The sequence below is a fragment of the Sorex araneus genome, chromosome X (assembly GCF_027595985.1).
Source record: "Sorex araneus isolate mSorAra2 chromosome X, mSorAra2.pri, whole genome shotgun sequence".
NCBI classification, from domain to species: Eukaryota; Metazoa; Chordata; class Mammalia; order Eulipotyphla; family Soricidae; genus Sorex; species Sorex araneus.
In genome coordinates, this window is record NC_073313.1 from 304,641,876 (window position 1) to 304,663,178 (window position 21,303).

Genomic DNA, 21,303 nt, shown 5'->3' on the forward strand with positions numbered 1-21,303 from the left:
TTAGTTAGCCTTGTATCACATTACTTCTAAAGCTACTACGGAGAATTTTTGACTGAACTTGTGTTTCAACAAGTTTTAACAACAAATTTATTGTTTTAAATAGATTTTTGCACATAAACTATGCAAAGATTAGTTGTGTTGAAGAATCTTCCTGATACTCTCCCTTTAATAGAAATGATGTGCTGAAAGAACTCATGGATAGTGCCAAAGTTTCCAACAGTCCTGCACAGGCCATTGAGATTGTGAAGCTGGCACAGGCGTTCAGCTTACCTGTCTGTGAGAGCCTCACTCAGAGAGCGATGACTGACTTCGAACTCAGCCAGGAGCAAAAGTAAGTGGGTCTGTGCCCCCACCAAGAAAGATAAAAATGAGGGGCTGAAGCGATAGCACAGCGGGTAGGGCGTTTGCTTTGCACGTGGCCAACCCGGGTTCGAATCCCAGCATCCCATATGGTCCCCTGAGCACCGCCAGGGGTAATTCCTGAGTGCAGAGCCAGAAGTAACCCCTGTGCATTGCCAGGTGTGACCCAAAAAGAAAAAAAAAAAAAAAGATAAAAATGAAGCCGCAGCTGGAAAGATAGTACATTGGGTTGGGCGCCTGCCTTGCATGCGGCGAACTGGGTCAACTCCGAGCACCTCCAAGAAAAATTTCTGAGTGCGGAGCCAGGGGAGTAACCCCTGAGCACTGCTGGGGTTACTCAGATTGCTACGTTAAAATCTAAAGAAGTAGATAGCTAGAAGATGCTATCTGCCCATTTAGGTATCTTCCTGGGAGAGGACAGGGTTAGTTAACAGTTGTTTCGTCGTAGGAGTTGGGGGTGTCTGTGGAATTGATTGCTAGAACGTTTTCATCTGTAGAGTTCATAGCTGCAATGGAATTGTAGGTAAACCTTTGAATAACTCTGTTTATAGAGAGGCTCTGGGAAACCTAAGTGCACTGAGCAGTGACAGCGAGAGTGACAGTGACAGCGACATTGGTGAAAGCAAATGAAAATGAGATGAGAAGCAGCACTGGCTGGCACAGTTGTTGAGGACTACACTGTTAATACTGAATCATGATATCAAAGAAAAGAGACGTCAGACTTGGTGTACTGGGAACTGACAGAAGTCTTACGGAATTCCTGACTGGATACTGGCTGTCCATTCTGGCTGTGCCGTTATTCATGCTATTCATGTGGAACATTCCAGCCCTTCTCATTTCCACACACTGAGGTGCGCTGATTCTGGTGTCACTATAAACTCTGCACTTGTGACAACAGCACACTGTCATCGATAGCCTTTGGCTGGGGCTGTGATGCTGGTACGTCGGCTTCAGAGAAGGTGGTAATCAAAGGATTGGTGTTGAGCCTGTGGTCTCCCTGTTTCAGGGATGTTAAATGTGAAAAACCATACATCTTTGTAAATAAATACTGAAATGTGCATGTGTTCTCATTTATATACTGTATAGATAGGGAAAGAAAATTAAGGTCCCTAGAATTGGTTTCCACCCCTTGTTTGGGGTGGGGAGGCTTGCCCACACTTGGCAGTGCTCATGGCTCTTCTTGATCAAAGAACTGGGGTTGGCTACAGACATAGATAGTGCCTTCATCTCTGTCATCTTTCTAACTCTGGCATTCCCATATTTAAAAGGTTACTAAGGTTACTGAGCCCATATTTAAAGGGTAATTGCACTGACAAGTTGACATCTTAGCCTTGAATAGTAAAAAATGTGCTCCTTTTCAACTACCAAGTTTTAGTTTTGATTCTGGCCTTTCATTTGTTTTATACAGTCTAAATATTTCTCAAAGGCATTTACAGAAAGAAGCAACTTCTGGTAATCATCCTTCCCTTATGTTCCCATTTGGGCAACACCTAGCTCTCTACTCAGCCTCACATAGGGGAAACATGAACTAGGCCCTCTTGCTTCCATCTTTTTTTTTTTTTTTTGCTTTTTGGGTCACACCCGGCGATACACAGGGATTACTCCTAGTTCTACACTCAGGAATTACTCCTGGCAGTGCTCAGGGGACCATATGGGATGCTGGGATTCGAACCCGGGTCAGCTGCGTGTAAGGCAAACACCCTACCCGCTGTGCTATCGCTCCAGCCCCTCTTGCTTCCATCTTAATACTTGAATTTCAGTGTATCAACTGATGTTTATATGGGAAACATTTAATATTTTAAATATGAGAAAGCTCTGAGTTACTCAAATCTAATTTGGATATTGAATGGTTCTGAAACTCTGGAGCATTAGAAGGGGATATGACCATATGGCAGTGAAAGACATGCCCTTTGTCTCTGTCCAATTTACCCAGACATTCATATATAAGCTTCCTCTGCACATCATACCAGGACAGGTGGTGAGCTACATAAATATATATATATGAATCGAGTAGATCTGGACTCAGGACACTGTTTTACCAAACCTGACAGCAGCAGTAACATAACTGCTCCTACTCTCAGTCCTAGTGAATCTGACATCAGAAGGCACCGCTTATAAGAGGGGTGGGTCACTGAAGAGCATGACACCCAATAGCCACTCCTGTGTGTCCAAAGTGAAACCAGCAATAGGATTCAAGACTGCAGCCCCAGGAATCATCAGGCATGTAAATCATGCTTCCCCATCTCTTCAGGAGCTACCTCAAGGCATTTGAACATCGTGACCATTATCACTGGAACTCAAGCACTGACACATTATCAAGAACACCAGCAAGGATGTGAGAAAGTTACTGCAGGGGTTAAGGTGCTATCTTTGCATACCAACCCCAGTTTGAAAACCAGGCACCACATATCACTCCTTTTTTTTTTTTTTTGCTTTTTGGGTCACACCCGGCGATGCACAGGGGTTACTCCTGGCTCTGCACTCAGGAATTACCCCGGCGGTGCTCAGGGACCATATGGGGTGCTGGGAATCGAACTTGGATCGGCCGAGTGCAAGGCAAACATCCTATCCGCTGTGCTAGTGCTCCAGCCCCACCACATATCACTCCTTAATACGGAATCAGGAACAGTCACTGAACAGTGTGGCCCCCAAATAATAAAAACTATGTGCCAGGAGGAAATAGACTTTTCAAATGAAAATTTGCAACAAAATATACTTGTATTATAATAAATGCTTCCTTGCAAGTTAAAGGAGCTCATGAACATTAGTCATGATTTTAAAAAGAACGCTGGAAACTCCTCTACTACAAGGAAATAGGAAAAAGGTACACAAAACTGGGTAAGATTCTACTAACCAAAAAGTTGCAGGCCTATTTCAACATAGGACATCAGGGCTAGGGACAAAGCTAGAAGGGCCAGGGCACCTGCTCTGCGTTCAGGAGGCACAAGTTCAATTACTGTACCACATTTTCCCTCAATGGTCCTTTTCCAGGAAAGGCAAAGAAAACTAAAATTTGGGGTCAGAGATTCAACGCAATTGTGGTAGTGCACTTGCCAATGTGGGTCCTTTGGATCATTTGACACAGTATTGAACAATTTATACTAAACGCAAAGTTGGACATCTATTTTTGCCATAGAACATGTAACTGGTTAAATTTTTTTTTCTTTTTCAGCAGAGACAAAAAGGGACACAAGTAACAGTTGAGGCCAGAGAGAAGGCTCAAAGGGTTGAAGCCCGTGCCTTCCATATGGGAGGCCTGAGTTTTTACACAGGCACTACATGATCCCCTGAGCACATCTGAGTGTGTGCCCTCAGTAAAACGGTCATCAAAGGGCTGTAGAAAGAGTTTAGGGGATGAGACACTTGTTTTGCATGTGGCTAGCCCTGGTTTAATCCCAGTACCACACATGGGCCCCAAGAACGGCCCATACTGATCTCCAAGCAGAGCTAGAAGTAAGCCCTGAGTACCACCAGCTAAAGACAGTCATCATGGAAAACCAAAATAAAATGACATGTGAAACAAGGAAAACGGAAACAATGATTTAATGCAACAAGCACAAATGTAAGGAAAGGCCACAGATAGTACAAGGGTTAAGACACTTACCTTGCACGTGACAAACCCTGGTTCAATCCCCAGTCCCATATATGGTCCCCTGAACATCTCCAGGACTGATTTGTAAGTACTGCTGAGTATGACCCCAAATGCTGCAACACCCCCCAACCCCATCAAAAGAAATGAAAGCACAGTATAGTAAGTCACCCTTAGTGTCAAAGAAATGCTCACTAGTCTAGTCAGTAGGCTGGCTACAAAAAACACCTAGGGGTAATTACAAGATCAAATTAGGGTTGAAGATGAAACTTATGGCTAGTGGTGACCAAAAGGTAACAGGCATAGCCACATTTAACATCAGACTTCTATCTAGCCAAGAAGAAATGAGATGGAAATGAAGTATGATAAAGAGGTCAATTCATAAGGAAGACAGTATGTACCTAACACAGGCACCAGAATTTATAAACCACCAGGAGAATTTAATCTTACTTTTTAAAATTTTTTAATGCTTGTTTTTATTTTGGATTTATACCTGGTGGTGCTCAGCCCCAACCCCTACTGAATGGGAAGATCAGACAAATCAAGGTAAACTGCGGTCTTAAATAAAACATCAGACCAAAGAGGCTTACAGAAAATTCTATACAAAATGAATAAAACATTTCGCCAAAAATGTTCCATGGAACATTCTTAAGCAGAGACCATACACCAGTACACAAAATAATTTATGAACATGAACTCACATTTAGCAACCACTGATCCACAGTGGTATCGAGTTATAAAATACCAACAGGATGGATATATCCACTTATGCAGAGATTGAACAACATGTAAGAACTCAAAGGAAAAGTATCTGAAGACGAAAGCAGAAATAACTCACTGGAATCTCTGTGATGCAGCAAATAGTACTAACTAGGCAGTAGAAGACTACCTCTCAAAAGTCTGTCTAATCCTAACACCTAGAAAAACAAAGCACTAAGTAAAGAGAAGGGGGGATAGTCCAGAACAAGCTTCACTATGGAATTTACATTCAAAAAATAGTAACAGGGATATTAATCAGCCACAAAAAGTGCTTTTGCCATATTTAACAACAGAGCTAAATATTCTGCTGAAAGATTGTGATAAGTACTGATTCTCATGAACTATAAGTAGCAAATCAACACAGCAACAGAGAACACATTGCTCATCAGGTAAAATGTGACTAATGGTGAAAGGTTCTGGTGATCCTGTGCACATGCAGATGTTAAATGTAACACTACACAATAAACCTGAGAAAATTTATTTTTTAATTTGGCAGGGGTGAGCTCTGTGTTCTGCTTTGATAGCTGGAAAGTCATCCATATTAAAGGCATATAAAGCGACTAGTTTTAAAATCATAGTCAAAAGGCCAGAGACAGTAGAGCAAATAAGATTCTTGCCTTGCACATAGCCAACCTGGGCTGGATTGTTTTACCACACATATATCCGCACTGCCAGGAACAATCTCTGATCATAGCCAGGAGCAGTCCTAAGAACAGTAGTGTTAGATGTGGCCCCCAAACAAAAATAAACACACAAAAGCTAGAGAGCATAAAGCATAACTTTTTTCAAGAGGTGGTTTAGGGAGCCAGGGGACAGCTCAGTGTTGAGGCCCTGCCTTGTGTCCAACTCACCAAGAACAAAACAGGTGGCAGAGCCATTTGTGATGCCCACTGCCACAACCATGTGCCAGTACAGCAATGCAGCCCAGCAGAGGCCACAGTGCATACCACGGTCAAGTGAGAGCAAACCCAGGCCACCAAAACAGAAAAAAAAGGGAGGGGGTGTCTGCAAATACCTTGTAGCGTGTTACACTAAATGCTGAAATTCTAAAAATTAAAGACAAGGCTAAATGTTAAGTCTGGTTCATGACAACTCAGTCAGGAAGCAACAGGCTAAAGCCAACAGCAAGTGTAAATAAAAATGCTGAAGAGTCCCACCTTGACCACCCAGGGTCTGCCTACCTTCCTCTCCACCTCCTCATATCATTCAAGAGCTGGTAGGTAACCCAAGTCGAGCTGAACTCCACGTAAGAATGACAGGAAGGAGAATCAAGGCCTTGTCAGAGCCTTTCGACATCACCGTGTTACAATATGCAGTGAAGGGATCACAGCTTGCTGGAGGAAAGCCAACAAGTGCACTTCATTTTTTCGGTTTACAGAACTCAAACACACTACCCAGTGTTGCTTACTTTTTGTGAGCTGAGATCATCATAGCAGAAGCAAGTTATTCCTAGGAGCCAAGAGAAATCTACATTTCCTGATAAGCTATATTTTACAAGTTAAAAATCACAAGCACTTCTAAGATGAAAAACAGGTCACTCTGCAAGTACTCTGAATTTCATGCCATCCCAAAGGTGAGAAGGCTGAATTTAGAATGCCCTCATTATGTTCTAGCAAGAATTGAAGAGCTCTTAAATGACAAGTGCTTTCACTCTCGAGATTCAGGACATTACAGGAAGCATTGGTGCCAGAGAAGCTAGATATATCCAGCTGAATAAAGAATCTCGTTAAAGGGAAGGCCAGAAAGGACAAGGTCAAATGCTATGCAGACTTGAAAGAGGAGTTCAGGAGTTCAATTTACTCTTTCAAAAATATAAAATAATGCCTGGTATTTTTCGTGATTTGCAAGATGTGCTACTCAAATAAAAGCACTTCTAGGGGCCTGAGCAACGGCAGAGTGGGCTGGTCATTTGTAGTGCTGACCTGGTTCCTCCAAACCCACCAGGAGTAAGCCCTGAGCATAGCTGGGTGTAGTCCAAAATAAAAGTATCTTTCTATGCATAAATTCCAACAAAAAAATTTGGGGATAAGAAAAGCACCATTTGTGCCAAACACAATAGTACCTTGCACATGGCTGACTTCATAATCCCTTTAACACCACCAGGAAATGACCCTGGGCACCTTCGAGCGCAAACACCAAAAAGTAAAGTATTTGGTTCAATTCCATAACACCAGTGGGGGTGACCATCAATCACAGACCTGGAAAGAGCCTCCAGAACCACTGCAGGAGGCACAAACAGCGCCCCTCCCCCCCAAGTATCTGAATGGAGTTAAATAGTTTTTTCCTGGTGATCCAATATGGCAATTACCCAAAACATCAGTGGGCAAAGTTCCCTAAATTTTGTGGAAATACAGTTCAATTCTACCAGAAAATGAGTCAATCCTTTTAACATTACAGACTGCAGACCCAAAGATAACAGGGGTTAAGACACTTGCTTGCATATGGCCAATCCCCAGGGTCCCCTGGTCCCTGGGCACCACCAGGAAGAATCTAGTCTTAACACCACCACTGCAGCGAAGAGGGTCCAGGGTCCAGAAGCAAAGGAGCAAAGGTCAGTTACAGGAATTTCAAAGCTGTGCTGTGACTGGGGGGCTGCTGAGTTAAACAGTGGGTAGAGGAGATGGGCAGTTTTAATGCCATGTGACAGAAAAACTGTACAAGTGGAAATGGAAAACGGTGGTTCGAGAAATAGTTCATGTTCTGGAGAGAGGCTAAGAGACTGCAACATGAGTGGTCCCTGAGCACCAAACCGGGAACAGACCCCAGCACTACTGTTATCAAAACAACATGAACACCAGAATTGTTTCATATATATATATACACATACACAGAGTTCCAATTTGATATTTAATTTTTAACTGTGTATTTTTTGTGTTAGGCTTTCTGGCCAACTCACCTTCTCCTTTCCTGGTGGTGCCAGGTCTTATTACTTATACACATACACGCACAATTATTTTCCTGTAATACCTGTAAAATTTGGGATACACACCATTTCCTGTGTGTCTTGTATAGTGACTATCACTAGGTGGTAGAGCTGCAATTATATATGTCACTGTAGCTTCAGAATCAGTTTCTGAGTCTGACCAGTAGGAATCAGCACACCAAAACCTGAGCCCCTGGGAGCAATTCCGACTTCCCACTTCTGCTGTTGCTACTTGTTTGTTGTTTCTAGGCCACACCTGGGAGTGTTCAGTGCAAGGGAAGTGTGTCACCCACTATATTCTCCCTCCTTTGCTACTTAAGAAAATGCTGTGCACACAAAGCAAAACTAGAAACGACAGTTTTTAAAAAGCTACTCAGTTTACATCTTTGTTTTATTCAGTTTGCTCCAAGGGCAAAATCAATAGTAATAGGGATCACAAACATTATTTTGATTGGCTCACAAGCCTGATCAGTAAAACCTGAAAAACGGAAAATGTTACACGAGTTGCAAAGAAAGTACTCCCGGTGTTCACGGACATGATAGCAAATGGAAAGAACAGAAATGCAACAGGTGTGAACATTTACAGCAGCACGGTCACTGCCCGCTTTCTAGACCATTCTGGGACCCTGTCGCAAACCCTTCATGTCTCACCGCAGCTCTCCTGACACCAAATGTGGCTTTACAAAGCTCTTACTGGGCCTGCTCCTGCTGCACCTGGGTGGTTCCTATTCCTACGGCGCTGGCATATGCCGTCAGGATTTCCACTATCTGCTTTGTTTCTAGGGTCATTCGGGCTTCCTTGAGCCAGTCTTGGGCCACTCGTCTGGATTCCCCTTTCAGCTGATTGACAAACTTTGCTGCCAGCTCCAGATCGCCATGCTCAATGCAATAGGAGGCATAGGACAGTAGCTTAAATGTGTTTATGTCCTCAGGGCGGAGCTCTGCGGGTGGCTTCAACTGCTGCGGTGGGGACAGGAGTAGGGACTGCAGGTAGGAAAGGAAGTACTGATACAAGCTATTTCTGGTCTCATCAATCATAGCTACCCTTCGGGCCAGTTTCCGGACATCATAGAACCGAACTCTAAGGGTCTCTTCGCTGTACACCCCCCGGGTGAGGGACTCGGGCGGGATAGCTGCAGTTAAAGCTTGGGCGAATTCACTGTCGGCGCAGCTGGCCTTGATGGCCTCCACTGCACCCCCCAGGGGGACCGTGGGCTGCTCTGCGGACGCCGTCTTCATGCTGTACTTCAGCGCCTCCACCGACAGCCACAGCTGGTGGGCCTTGCGCGCCTCCTCCTCAGCAACAGCGTGGCCTATGGCACAGGGAAAGAAGACGAGGAAACACACGGTCCTCACAGCGCCGGAACTGCAGTACCTCAGCAAGCCCGTGCCAATGGGGTGGACAGGGTCACACAGTCATGCCCAAAGCCACTGCAGCACCTGTTTCCAGCAAGCGCCTTCCAGGCTGCTCTCGGCAGAGAGCACAATTCTAGGCTGTGATATTTGGGCCTTGAATGCAGACACTTATTCTCAGAATGGCTTTTTAGAAATCCTTACAGTAAAAAGATCATGATATTTAGACTAAAATTTACGTGAATGAATTCCTTCTTGCAAAAGAATATTAACTTAAACCTTCGGATCTTAAAATTTGAGTCTTTAGTTCAGCTTTAACTGAAGGGAGATAAAACTGATTGCACAAATATCCCAAAGAAACTCAATTCATGGGGTGCAGGAGGAGGGGGGCAGACTTTCATCCCTGGCACCCCACATGATCTCGAGCACTGCCAAGAGTAACTCTTCAGCCTCACCAGGTGTGGCCCAAGAAACAGACAAAAAAACAAACAAAAAAAAAGGTAAAGAAACCCATTTCAATCAATCTCCTCCTCCTATTAGTTCACCTTCCTTCACTGGGGTGCAATGAGGCGGAAGGAACTGCTGCTCATTTGGCAGGTGCAAAGCGCAGCACTCCGACAGCAGTGGAGACAGGCACATGTTCACAACGGCCGTTTTTCCCATCCAAGCCATGTGAGACATGTGCGCTGGGTAAGCGACTTTGCACACCGCTGTGTCAATGATGCCCATCAAATAAGAAATGAACGAACTCTTTGTTGTTTGGATTCTTAAAAACTTCTTGTTATCAAACATCACATTCGAGGTTTCTTATCTAAGAGATGAGTAAAATGTAGTATGCCCATGCCTAATGTTAATGCATTTATCCCACCAGCCCCACAAGAAGTTAAAAAAAAATTATTCTAAGAAGTTGGACTGAATAGTATTATCTATAAGAGGTTCGTGTGCTTACTCTGAACAGCCTGTTCAATTCCTCTCAGCCTGGCATAGGCAGTGTTTATATCCAAAGTAAAGTTGTCAACCTGCTCCTGACTGAGCCGACGAAACTGTAATTCTTGATCAGCAAGCTTATCAATCAAGTCCTAAAATAAAACATAAACAGCACACAGAAAATAACGGATGCAACCTTAATGTCTGTCACTAGCAACAGCTTCTTCCAAAAGCAAACAGACACCTATGATCTCCAGTGACACAAGACTTGCATACTGTGAGTCTTAAAAAAAATTTCCAACTTCTTTGTGATGTCTGATTTTCTGCAAATGTATTAATGAGACAAATTTCATAGTAAATGGACCAGGAGTAGTAGGTAGCTGTTAAAAGTGAGATCCAAGTGGGGCTGGAGCAACAGTATAGGGTAGAATGTTTGCTTTGCATGCGGCCTACCTGAATTCAATTCTCAACACCCCATATGGTTCCCTGAGGACTCCCAGTAGTAAGCCCTGAGCAATGCCTGGTTGTGGCCCAAACCCCCCAAAGGTGAAATCCAGGGCCGAGGAGGTGCTGTACAGGGCTGGGATGCATGCTAGCATGCATAGGGCCTCAGGGTTCAGCTGTACACCACCTCACGGTATAACCTACCAGCCTTGGCATCTCTGGAAAGATGATGCCAACCTCCCCCCCCCCAAAAACAAAAAACAAAAAAACAAAAAAAACAAAAAACAAAATAGTGAGATACAACCTGCCAGCATTAAAAAGAAAAGTAGGGCAGAAGTTGAGCATGTGAGATGCTCACCACCACCAGGAGTGACCACTAAGTACTGAGTCAGTCGTAGCCCCCAAGCATCACTAGATGTGGTCCAGAAATAAAAAATATTTTAAAAAAAATATTAAAAAAAAATTTCTCAAAGCAGGGATGATGCTGACGTGGAAGTGAGGGTGAAATACAAATTTTATGTGGTCTCTGGCACCACACGCCCCTAGCTCTGCAAGGAGCAACCTCCTAATAGGGTGCAAGGAGTAACCCTCCCAAGCACCACTGCATACAATAGCCCAAAAACAAAGAGAAAAGTTAAGGTCCTGGGTGGCGCTGGCAGATCAGACCCAGGGCCTCACCCATGCCACACCTGGCTGCTGAGTGCCCTCTGCCCCAACAAGCACTGTGCATGAACCATATACAACTGCCCCACCTAAGAGTGTATATTCAAGGAGGAAAGCACGCCTCGAAATGCATAAAGCACAGGCCCTGCCCATGACTGGGTGGGCCCTAGATGTTCCCAGCAGTGCAGGCCCCAAACAACACCAAACCCCAGGCCAAGTACCACCAAGAGTGGCACTGAGTGCCGCTTGGGAGGCGGGAGGCCAAAAAAACATAACAACAACAACAACAACAAAAAAAAAAAAAAAAAAAAAAAAAAAGGGAAAGGGAAAAAGTGTGTAAACCCACAAATAAAACGAAAATAAAATGGCTTTTTAATACTGGCATGAATTTCAAATTTTTGAAAAACTTTCTACATAGAAAACTTATTCCTTTCTCCTTTTGTTGCACGTATGTCACATCCAGTGGTACCCAGGGACTGTAATCATTGTAGGGATCAAACCCAGATCAGCTGCACACCAGGCAAGTGCCCCAGTTCCTGTACTCTCTCTTCAGCCCTGTTCAACCCCTTCTTTTAAGATAAAATAATTTACTATATTATAAAACAACTTGTGGAATGGAAAAAATAAAAGAATACTCTGATGATCTGCTTTGATTTCCAAACAACCTTTTGGATGAATTTCCTCAAAATATAATTTTTATTTTTTAAAGTTTTTGGGCCACACCTGGCAGTGCTCAGGGTGTACTCTGGGCAATGCCAGGGGGACCAATCTTTGGTGCCAGGAATTTGAAATAAAGTGGCTACATGCAAGGCAAACACTTACATCCTGTTCTCTCTCTCGAGCCCCCAAAATAACATTTTTAAGGAGAAGGGGGGTTGGGGACACACCTTGTGCTGCTCAGGGCTATTCCTGGCTCTGTGCTCAGGAGTGATCCTTGGTAGTACTCAGGATTAGAACCAGTGTCACTACTTCCATAGCCTCATATAAGGCAAGTGCTTTATCTCAGATACTATCTCTCTGGCCCAAGATATAAACTCTTGAGCACTACCAGAAAAGCTCTGGGAGTTTGAAGGTGGGGCGTAGCAGTTGTGATCTTCGGCATTCCTAAAATCCCCTATATGTCAAAGTTTTAAAGTACAAAATACATCTAATCAATAACATGTATGCAGAGATAAATAGATCTCTATCTCATTCTGTGCCTTTATGTAAATAGCAGTTTTGGAGATATACAAAAAGGTCTATTCTACCAAGACTTGGTATCTTTCTCCCGAACATAGCTCACTGGTACATAGGTTCGATCCCTGGATCAGCAAAAGATTAATCTTTTCCCCATTCTTGCAAATCCTCGGAGTGACTGGCAGAGTTCATTAAAAGGAAAGGAGAAGTGATTAATAATGTAAAGGAGAAAAAGAGGTAGAAGGGGACCTGATGCTTTAAAATAGTCCCTCACCTGCTCAAATTCGTATTTCAGTTCCTGCTCCTGCACCCTTAAGACATCTCGTAAGTGATCCGTGTGGGCAGCAGCCTGCCGGCGAAGCTGGGTTCTCATTTCATTCTCCATGGCATCTCTCACTTCCTCTACCTGCAAAACCCAGCAGACATGGTTAGTTCTCATCCTCATATATTTTTAGGAAAAGAGAAAGACTAGTAACAACAGTAGCAGTTTCTGGACTGAAAAGACAGTACAGGAGGTAAGTACGTGCAGGTCTTGCATGTGGCCAATACCAGTTTGATGCCAGTTCAAGCCCTGGCATGACATGGTCCCCCGAACACTATCAGAAACTCCTAAGCACGCACACACGCTCGACATGGTCCCCCGAACAATATCAGAAACTCCTAAGCACAGAGCCAGCAATAGATTCTAGCATTGCTACCTGTGCTGCTCCCTCAACACACACACAGACACACACAGACACACACACAGACACACAGACACACAGACACACACACACACACACACACACACACACTTCTTCGATCTGAGAGATGGTGCAGGAGGTAGGGTGACTGCCATGCACAGACATTTCCTGCTACCCCACAGGGTCCCCTGAGTACTGCCAGGTATGATCTCTGAGCAGAGCCAGAAGTAACCCAAGCATACCCATAAAATATTTCTTTAAATAGAAAAGTAACTTCCACTCTCCTGCACTCCAACCTATGTACTCATATTTCACTATTTACCTGAATCAGAAAGCTAAATGTGATAAAAATCCTATTCCAAACAAGGGTCTCTAGCCTAGAAACCTGGGATTCTTCCACATCACTAGGCTGTCTTCCATAGAAAACAAAGTCGATGGCATCCAAAATCACATATTCCGTTATGAGGGAAGATTCCCAGGCTGGGATTTAGCTCAGTGGTGAAACAACTATTTGCATATTGGAAGTTCTGGGTATGATTCCCTCACCACCAAGAATAATAAAGAAGCCACAGTCATAGGACATGGGTTAAGGTACTGGCCTGGCACACAGCTTGCCCCAGTTCAATTCCCAGTACTGTATTGTCTGTATTGATTGTATTGTCCTTGGAGCACTGCTAGGAGCAGAGCCAGGAGTAAAACCTTAGCACAGCCAGGAGTGGCCCAAAGTGAGTGAAAAATTAAAAAAGGTGCCAGAACAATGTACAGATCAGAGCAAAGACTCCAGGCAAAATATGTAGCAAAGGCACCAAAGATAGTGACAAGGCACTTAAGCAGTGAAAGGAAGAAAAGCCTTTTCTTTTTTCTTGACCCACAACAAGCAGGAAGAATATGAAAAGGCCAAGGGGTTTACAGTAACTGCAGTGGGCATTAGCTGGAGGATTTTCAGCCTAGTATCAAATGAGAATACTAAAGTCAGGGCCAGAGTTACATTACAGCAGGTATTATGGGCTGCATGCATTTGTTTTGCATGTGGCTGACCTGGGTTTGATCCTCAACATCTCAAATCATCTCCCGAATAATGCCAGAAGTTAATCCTGAGTGCAGAGCCCGGGGTAATCCCTGAGCATTGCTGGGTGTGACCCAAAAAGCCAAAGGAAAAAAAAAAAAAGAGTTCATTTATCCACATAAATAGGCAACAGAAAGATGGATACTTTGGAAGATGGATACTTTGGACAAAGACGGTGGTGAAGAGAAAGAAGAGCTAACAAATTTGGGCTGTACTTTTGACACTTTGATTATATTTATAAAGGAACAGGATGTGAAAATGCACAGATGGTGGTTTATTTAGAGAAAAAGAAGTTGAATGGGCAAGAAGAGAGGTGGGAGAGATTCAAGAAGTTTACTTGAACATAATGAATTTAAAACAACCACTGAAAATTCATCAGGAGACACACCAAGTCAGTTATTAGACAAGAGCCTGATGCAGAGATTAATGTCAGAGCCAGCAAAACAAATGTCTTCTGCATTGCTCACATAACCCGCTAAATCAATCCTTTCTAGAAGTTCTGACTTGGACAGCAAGGGTCAAAGACCAGGTTCTGGAGACAAGACCAAATTTCTGCATGCTACTTTAAGGAACCCAAAGAGTGGCCAGCCAGATCGGGGAGAAGGCAGAAGAGTGGGGTGTGGTGCTCTAGAAGCATCAGGTCAAGAGCGAGCTTTGGGTCAGCAGTGCTGCTGTGAGGACACAAGCAGACTGAAAGAGCCAGTCGGGTTCAGACACCTCTTCAACAGATGGGCCAGAGAGTCAACAGATGGGCCAGAGAGTCTACTGCCTCATCCATCCTCAACCATCAGCTACTTAATAATACAGGCTGACAAAAAATTACTCAGAACCCAACTAATTCTTTCAGTATTTTTTTTTTTTTTTGGCTTTTTGGTCATACCCGGCGATGCACAGGAGGGGTTACTCCTGGATCTGCACTCAGGAATTATTCCTGCTGGTGCTCAGGGGACCATATGAGATGCTGGGAATTGAACCCGGGTTGGCCGCATGAAAGGCTCTGCCACTGTACTGTTGATCCAGCCCCATCTTTCAGTACTTCTTTGGGAACAGAGGATCCAGTGGGAAAAGATACAGCCAACAATCCCAAATACCAGCAGCTTATTACTTTTTACACTCCTGCAACTGCTCACATAACCTGCTATATCAATCCTTTCTAGAAGTTCTGATTTGGACAGCAAGGGTCCAAGCTCCATTCACAAAATGTAAAGGCATGTCTACTACTTTCATGTGACTACCAGTATTCTTTTTAAAAGCAGAAAATCAACTTTAAACAGGGGATGAATGGTAGCGCAACAGGTTCTGTGCATGCTTCAAGTTCAGGTCACAGCACCGTCAGGTGTAACACAAAACCTAGACTGTCTTTTGAAGGGAATTTCTTTACCTTTCTGTCCTGTTCAGTCTGTATTTCACCTCTGTGATGCTCTAATGCTTTTGCCACTGCAGAGTCAAATGCCCGCTTTTCTTCCAGCTTCTGTTTTTCCAAAGCAAGTGAAATGTGCTGCTTTTCTTTGGCTTTCTGTTCTGCCAGTTCTCTATTTAGCTGATCTATGCGGCGATGTGCATGAGCAATCAGAGAGTTCAGATCATCTGTGGACAGCTTGTCAGCTGAACAGAAAAGCATATTAAAATTTTAATGACTGACTGGACACACCTATTCTCTCCTGACCATTTATCTTTCTCATCCCTCTCACACTTGTCTAAGCACATTTCTTTTTAAAAGAAACAAAACTATTTTACTTCACTAAACACAGAATGTGAATGATCTCACTAAAATTATGTATCTATAATGTAACTTGCTTCGGCTAGATTTTAATTATTATTATTATTTTTTTGCTTTTTGGGGTCACACCTGGCGATGCACAGGGGTTACTCCTGGCTCTGCACTCAGGAACCACTCCTAATGGTGCTCAGGAGACCATATGGGATGCTGGGAATTGAACCCGGGTTGGCTGTGTGCAAGGTAAATGCCCTACCCACTGTGCTATCGCTCCAGCCCCAGATTTTAATTGTTAACAGCTGCAAAGAGTAACTAACATTTGGAAAGAGATTTACATTCTCCAATGCAATCAAAAACTTGTATATTAAGTGTTCAATAACTTAAGTCAAATCACTACCACGCAAAGTAATTTAGGTAAGTCATAAATTATATAATCAATTCATTTCCCGGAACTCAAATTTCCAATCTGAACTAATTATAAACAGGTGTTGTCCACTCAACATAATCTTGCTATTAATGATGCATCTTGGGGCTGAAGCAATAGCACAGTGGGTAGGGTGTTTGCCTTGCACACAGCTGATCCAGGTTCGATTCCCAGCATCCCATATGGTCCCCCAGCATTGCCAGGAGTAATTCCTGAGTGCACAGCCAGGAGTATCCCCTGTACATCGCCGGGTGTGACTCAAAATCAAAAAACAACAAAAAAAAAGATGCAAGATGCATCTTATATAAACAACCATTTTTGTACTTTCTTTCATGCACCCAGAAGAAAAAAATTTTTTAAATTTTACTCAGGAAATATGAGCAGGAAGGGAGAGAGATGGGGAGGGAAATCATGCACTGAAACTGGGATGCAGCATGTCCAAAGGGGAATATGTCCCAATTAAAAATCACTTCTGCTAAAACTTATATTCTCATACTTTTCCCTATTAACATTTTTGTTCCTATTTTCTTCCTCGTTCCCCCTTTTGTTTCTATACTTAAACAGTGATGTATAACTAGTGCTGTGTATTGGAATCACTTACAAACTACTTAATTTACTGAAGCACAAAAATACTGACTTAAGCTTAAAATATATTCCCCCCAAATCTTGTAGTCTTAAGTGTGTTACCAATAGACAGGTAAAGAATTAAGGTTTCAACCAAGATACACAAAGTCAAAAATACTACTGGAGGAAGCCGAGGCGTTAGCACCAAGGGTAGGGCATTTGCCTTGCACGAGGCCGACCTGGGTTCAATCCCAAGCATCCCATATGGTCCCCTGAGCACCGCCAGGAGTAACTCCTGAACATTGCCGGATGTGACCCCCACCCCCTGCAAAAAAAGATAAATAAATATATTTAAAAAGAAATACTACTGGATACATGATAATTCTATGAAAGGGCAAAAAGTCAAACAAATTAAGGTTTATTGACCAAATTCAGTAAGTATGTCCTATAGACAAAGACAAATATTTAAGTAACTGAAAAAAATCATTCTATGAAATGGTTTTGGATATCTGAAAATGGGACAGATATTTGATGGCATTAAGGAAAAATTATTTTTGGTGTGATTATCTTTCCTAAAAACATTATTAGAAGTATCTAAGAGTGAAAAGATGGTATTTGGGATCCGCATATGACAAAACTAGCAATGTGCTATATACTGTTGAAATTGGGTGATGGATCTATGATGATTACTTGCTTTCTACTTTTCTAAAGTTTAAAATTACATATAAAATATAGGGGTCAGGAAGATATTTCAAAGAGTTAGTATTCAGGCTTTACATGCAAGAGACCCAGGTTCAATCCCCAAAAATGCACAGTCCCCCACAAATGCACTGGGAATAGTTTGTGAGCATTGCCATGTATGCCCACCCCCAACCCCCCAAACAAAACCCCATAAATATATATATGTCTCTCACACACACCCACATACACAAACATCTATCTATAGGCTTCAGATCACTTGGTAAAATTTTATATTCCTGACAGTTAATGAATAGCAAAAACTCCAAGTCAGATTTATCACATGCAAGTGAATTCTAGTCTATATTATTCAGATAGTTTAATATAAGAATCATAAGCAAAGAAAAAGACTTCAAAGGCCAAGGATGTGGCTCAGTGGTAGATCACATGCCTCTCATGTGTGAGGCCCTGGGTTTGATCCCCAACACTGGAAAAAAAAAATAGGCTTTAGTCTCTGAAGTCTCAAAAACAAACAAAAAAAGAGCTATTAAATATAAAATATACATAATTACTCACCTAGATCAGAAATACCTACAAAGAAAAAGAAAAACAGTTTGAAAAAAATATTTTTTACATTTCAATTAATGACCACTGAACAGAGTATCAGAGAAAACCAAAGGGAGCTAAAAAGGAATCCCAGAAAAAGCCTACTCAGGCCTCTTCTCAAAACCCATAAAGGGGGGGGGGGATGGGAGGGCCCGTGACATGCTTCAAGTACAGTAAATCCGGCAGAGACCAGTGAAGTAAAGCTAGTGAAGAAGGAAATTCTGGGGGAGCGCTCAAGGGGCTACGTGCACGTTTGTACAGAGGCGGCCCAGGATCCATCCCCAGTAAAGTGTGCATTGGGAAAAACAGGTGCAGCCCCTCAGCACCATGCAGTGTGGCCCCACAACAAAACAACCTACCCTCCAGAAAATCAAATTTGGGCAAATTACTTAATCCACTGCTTCAGTTTTCTCATCACTAAAATGGGCACAATAGGGGCCAGAGGGATAGCACAGAGGGCAAGGTGCTTGCATTTCAAGTGGCCAACCTAAGGTTCGATTTCCAAAATCCCATTCAGTTCCTCGTGCACTGCCGGGAGTGATCCCTGAGAGCAGTCAGGAGTAACCTGAGTACCCCCATGAAATAATAGTAAAATGGGCACAATAGCAAACTTACCTCCCTAGGTCTGTTGTGAAATTAAATGAATTAATACATAAGCAGCACTCAGAATAGAAAAAGCAGCTTAGCATTACCTACTAGTATGTCAGAGTTACAGAGAACACAAGGATTAGGTATCACCAGACATACAGAATCTTAGGTAAATAAAACTCAGAGAAACAAAAAAAGCAATACTAAGCATTATTACCGAGTTTATTAAATGAGTTCAGATTTCAGATGTGATTCTTTCTACTCTGTGACAGCATTTCACAGAAATGTGACTTCCCTTGCAGTCATGCAGTGTAATTCCTGAGCAAAGATCCTGGAGCATGAGCAATTCAAGGTCAAGAATGACAAGTTTTCCTTTCTCTTACAGCACCCCTGGGTGTGTTCTCAACATAGTACTGTTGCAAAGCAGTCTGAGGGGATGCCCTAAAGTAATTCAGCATATTACCAATTTTTTAAATTTTTTTACAAATAGATAATATTCTAACAGATTCAAGATCATAAAGTCATCCTCACTTGAATTCCTTTTTTGGTTTGTTTTTGAGTAGCCAAGACCACACTGGATTCATGGAATTTAGAATGAAACCCTGGCTGGACCTGACGCCCCCAAAGCTAATACTAACCGAATACACGGCAGGCATGTTATTTAACTGTGATGAAACACCAAAGTAACTGCTCAGCACACTCAACAAATTTGCATTCCAGAGGAATTTAAACTAGATGACTAGAGTTGGAGCAAGTTTAGGTAAGTTGATCAGCTGCTAAAAAGACGAAAAGAAACTTCATTTGCACTTACTTTTCCCTTTCCACCCCGGCTGGACATCTGGAGTAATACTGTCCAGTTCCCGCCTGAAGTCATCCCGAGCTTGGACCACCAGCTCATGGTACTGAGACACAACCTTGGCCTCAGACTGTGCTGCCTGGACCTGAACAAAAACAAAGAGTATGTAGCTAGCTGGACAAAAATCACCCGGAATCATTCCAAAATACACACAATATTCATCCATCTATTTATGATGGACTAGAAATGTGAAGTTCTGCAAAAGGATCAGACAAGCTTTGTTTCCTAGTTCTTTGCAGGAGCCACCAACAAGCTTTCCCCTCCTACTGTTCTAACCCTCTTTCTCTGGCTCACGGAAGCTACCTCAGATTACAGAAACAGATCTGCTACCAAATAGCCATTTTCAGAAGGGATTCATAAACAGGACCAAAAATATTACCAATTATAAAAAGTTTCAAAAATACAGAATATCTTACTTTGTGTCCAATGCAAGGTTTCGATATTTGTCACAAATGATATTATCTATAGGGCAAGTAAAGGCAATGGCAGGACTAGTATTATTCACCTAAATTCTTAAAAACCTTCTGCCCAAAGAGATGATATCAAAAAGGAAAATCAGAAACTGGTGATAGCACACTGGGTAGGACACTTGCCTTCCACAATGGCCAAACCTGGATTTGACCCAATGGTCTCTTGTGGCCCAAAAGGAGTGATCTCTGAGAACACAGACAGGTGTGGCCTCCAAACCAAATATAAGTAAATAAATACAAAAACAACTGTAGGGGCAAGAGATACAGTACAGTGGGCAGGGCACTTGCCTTGTAAGGAGCTGACCCAAGTCAGATCCCCGGCATCCCATATGGCCCCCCTGAGCACCACCAGAAATAATCCCTGAGTAAACAGCAGGAGTAACCCCTCAGCATCACCAGGTGTGGCCTCAAAACAAAACAAACAAAAAGTCCACCTGTAAAAGACCTGGGAAACACACCTTCTGGACCATCTTATCCAGATCGACTATCATGTTGTGAAGCTTCTCCTCTGCCGAAGCGATGTATGGCTTGGCCCCTGCAACCTCTTTTTCCTTTGCATGTTCAAGTGTAGTTTTCATCTTCTCTAAATGCTCTCTAGAAACCAATAAGAGAAATATTTAGGTTATTCCATGTCAACTTTATTAGAGAGTTCGAAGTCAATACACTACTTAGTTTTAAGAAGTCTATAAAAAAATACAACTTAAAACAAATAGCACTAGGTTTCTTCATAATTCACAGCCGAGAAGGCCCTCACAACAACTGAAAACACTAGGTTGGAAACTAGATTTAGCAGCACCGACAGAAGCGCATACGGCGTGCAGGAAAGACATGTTACCGCCCCAGTCCTGGCAGCCTCTCCCTGGCCTCACGCTCTCCGAAGGGAATAAAATCTGTGACAGGTACCTGCACTGTGTGAGCCATATCAGAGAATTCCTAGATAGCAGCTTCTGCAGGTGTGGGGCTCAACTTCCATGTTAGTGAGAGCAAGTTAAAAAGGGTGATATTCTCAGTCCACTTAAGTTTTCACATCTCAGAATATTTCACAGGCCAGATCAACTCTAACCTACCATTACAACAGAGACAGTGCAGTGGGTAGGGTGCTTGCCCTGCACAGTCAACCCAGGTTCAATTCATGGAACTCCAAATATTTCCCGAACACCGCCAAGAGGGACTCACAGAGTCAGGAGTTGAGCCCTGACCGCCAGGTGTAGCCCCCAAACCACCACCACACTCCCCCCAAAACACATGAGTTGGGGATAGGGGGAGGATGGGATTGGGGTGGTGGGAGGGATGCTGGGACCATTGGTGGTAGAAAATGGGCACTGGTGGAGAGATGGGCACTCGATCACTGTATAACTGAAATGCAAGCACGAAAGTTTGTAAGTTTGTTAACTGTACCTCACGATGATTCATTAATAAAAATTTTTAAAAAATTATTAAAAAAACACATGAGTCCT

The 21,303-nt window shown here is 42.9% G+C and overlaps 2 protein-coding genes across 12 annotated transcripts in view; one reads left to right on the top strand and one right to left on the bottom strand.

Annotated features, from left to right (window-relative positions):
• The window catches only part of PTCD3 (pentatricopeptide repeat domain 3), a 30,075-nt gene extending 28,657 nt beyond the window's left edge, over positions 1 to 1,418 (top strand). The window contains exons 23-24 of the mRNA XM_055122422.1: positions 173 to 331; positions 912 to 1,418. Coding sequence (XP_054978397.1) covers positions 173 to 331; positions 912 to 990 — 238 coding nt within the window. The 3' untranslated portion in view covers positions 991 to 1,418. The remainder of the gene's footprint in view (positions 1 to 172; positions 332 to 911) is intronic.
• Positions 1,419 to 8,004: 6,586 nt separating this feature from the next.
• Positions 8,005 to 21,303, bottom strand: part of IMMT (inner membrane mitochondrial protein) — a 36,071-nt gene continuing 22,772 nt past the window's right edge. For 7 of the 11 annotated variants that reach the window (XM_055120068.1, XM_055120078.1, XM_055120074.1 and 4 more), the window contains 7 exons: positions 20,305 to 20,440; positions 19,332 to 19,461; positions 17,903 to 17,917; positions 15,325 to 15,548; positions 12,469 to 12,600; positions 9,934 to 10,063; positions 8,005 to 8,944 (listed from right to left, as the gene is read on the bottom strand). In XM_055120068.1, coding sequence (XP_054976043.1) covers positions 8,322 to 8,944; positions 9,934 to 10,063; positions 12,469 to 12,600; positions 15,325 to 15,548; positions 17,903 to 17,917; positions 19,332 to 19,461; positions 20,305 to 20,440 — 1,390 coding nt within the window. In that variant the 3' untranslated portion in view covers positions 8,005 to 8,321. The remainder of the gene's footprint in view (positions 8,945 to 9,933; positions 10,064 to 12,468; positions 12,601 to 15,324; positions 15,549 to 17,902; positions 17,918 to 19,331; positions 19,462 to 20,304; positions 20,441 to 21,303) is intronic. The other 4 variants (XM_055120070.1, XM_055120077.1, XM_055120075.1 and 1 more) reach the window with 1 other exon arrangement.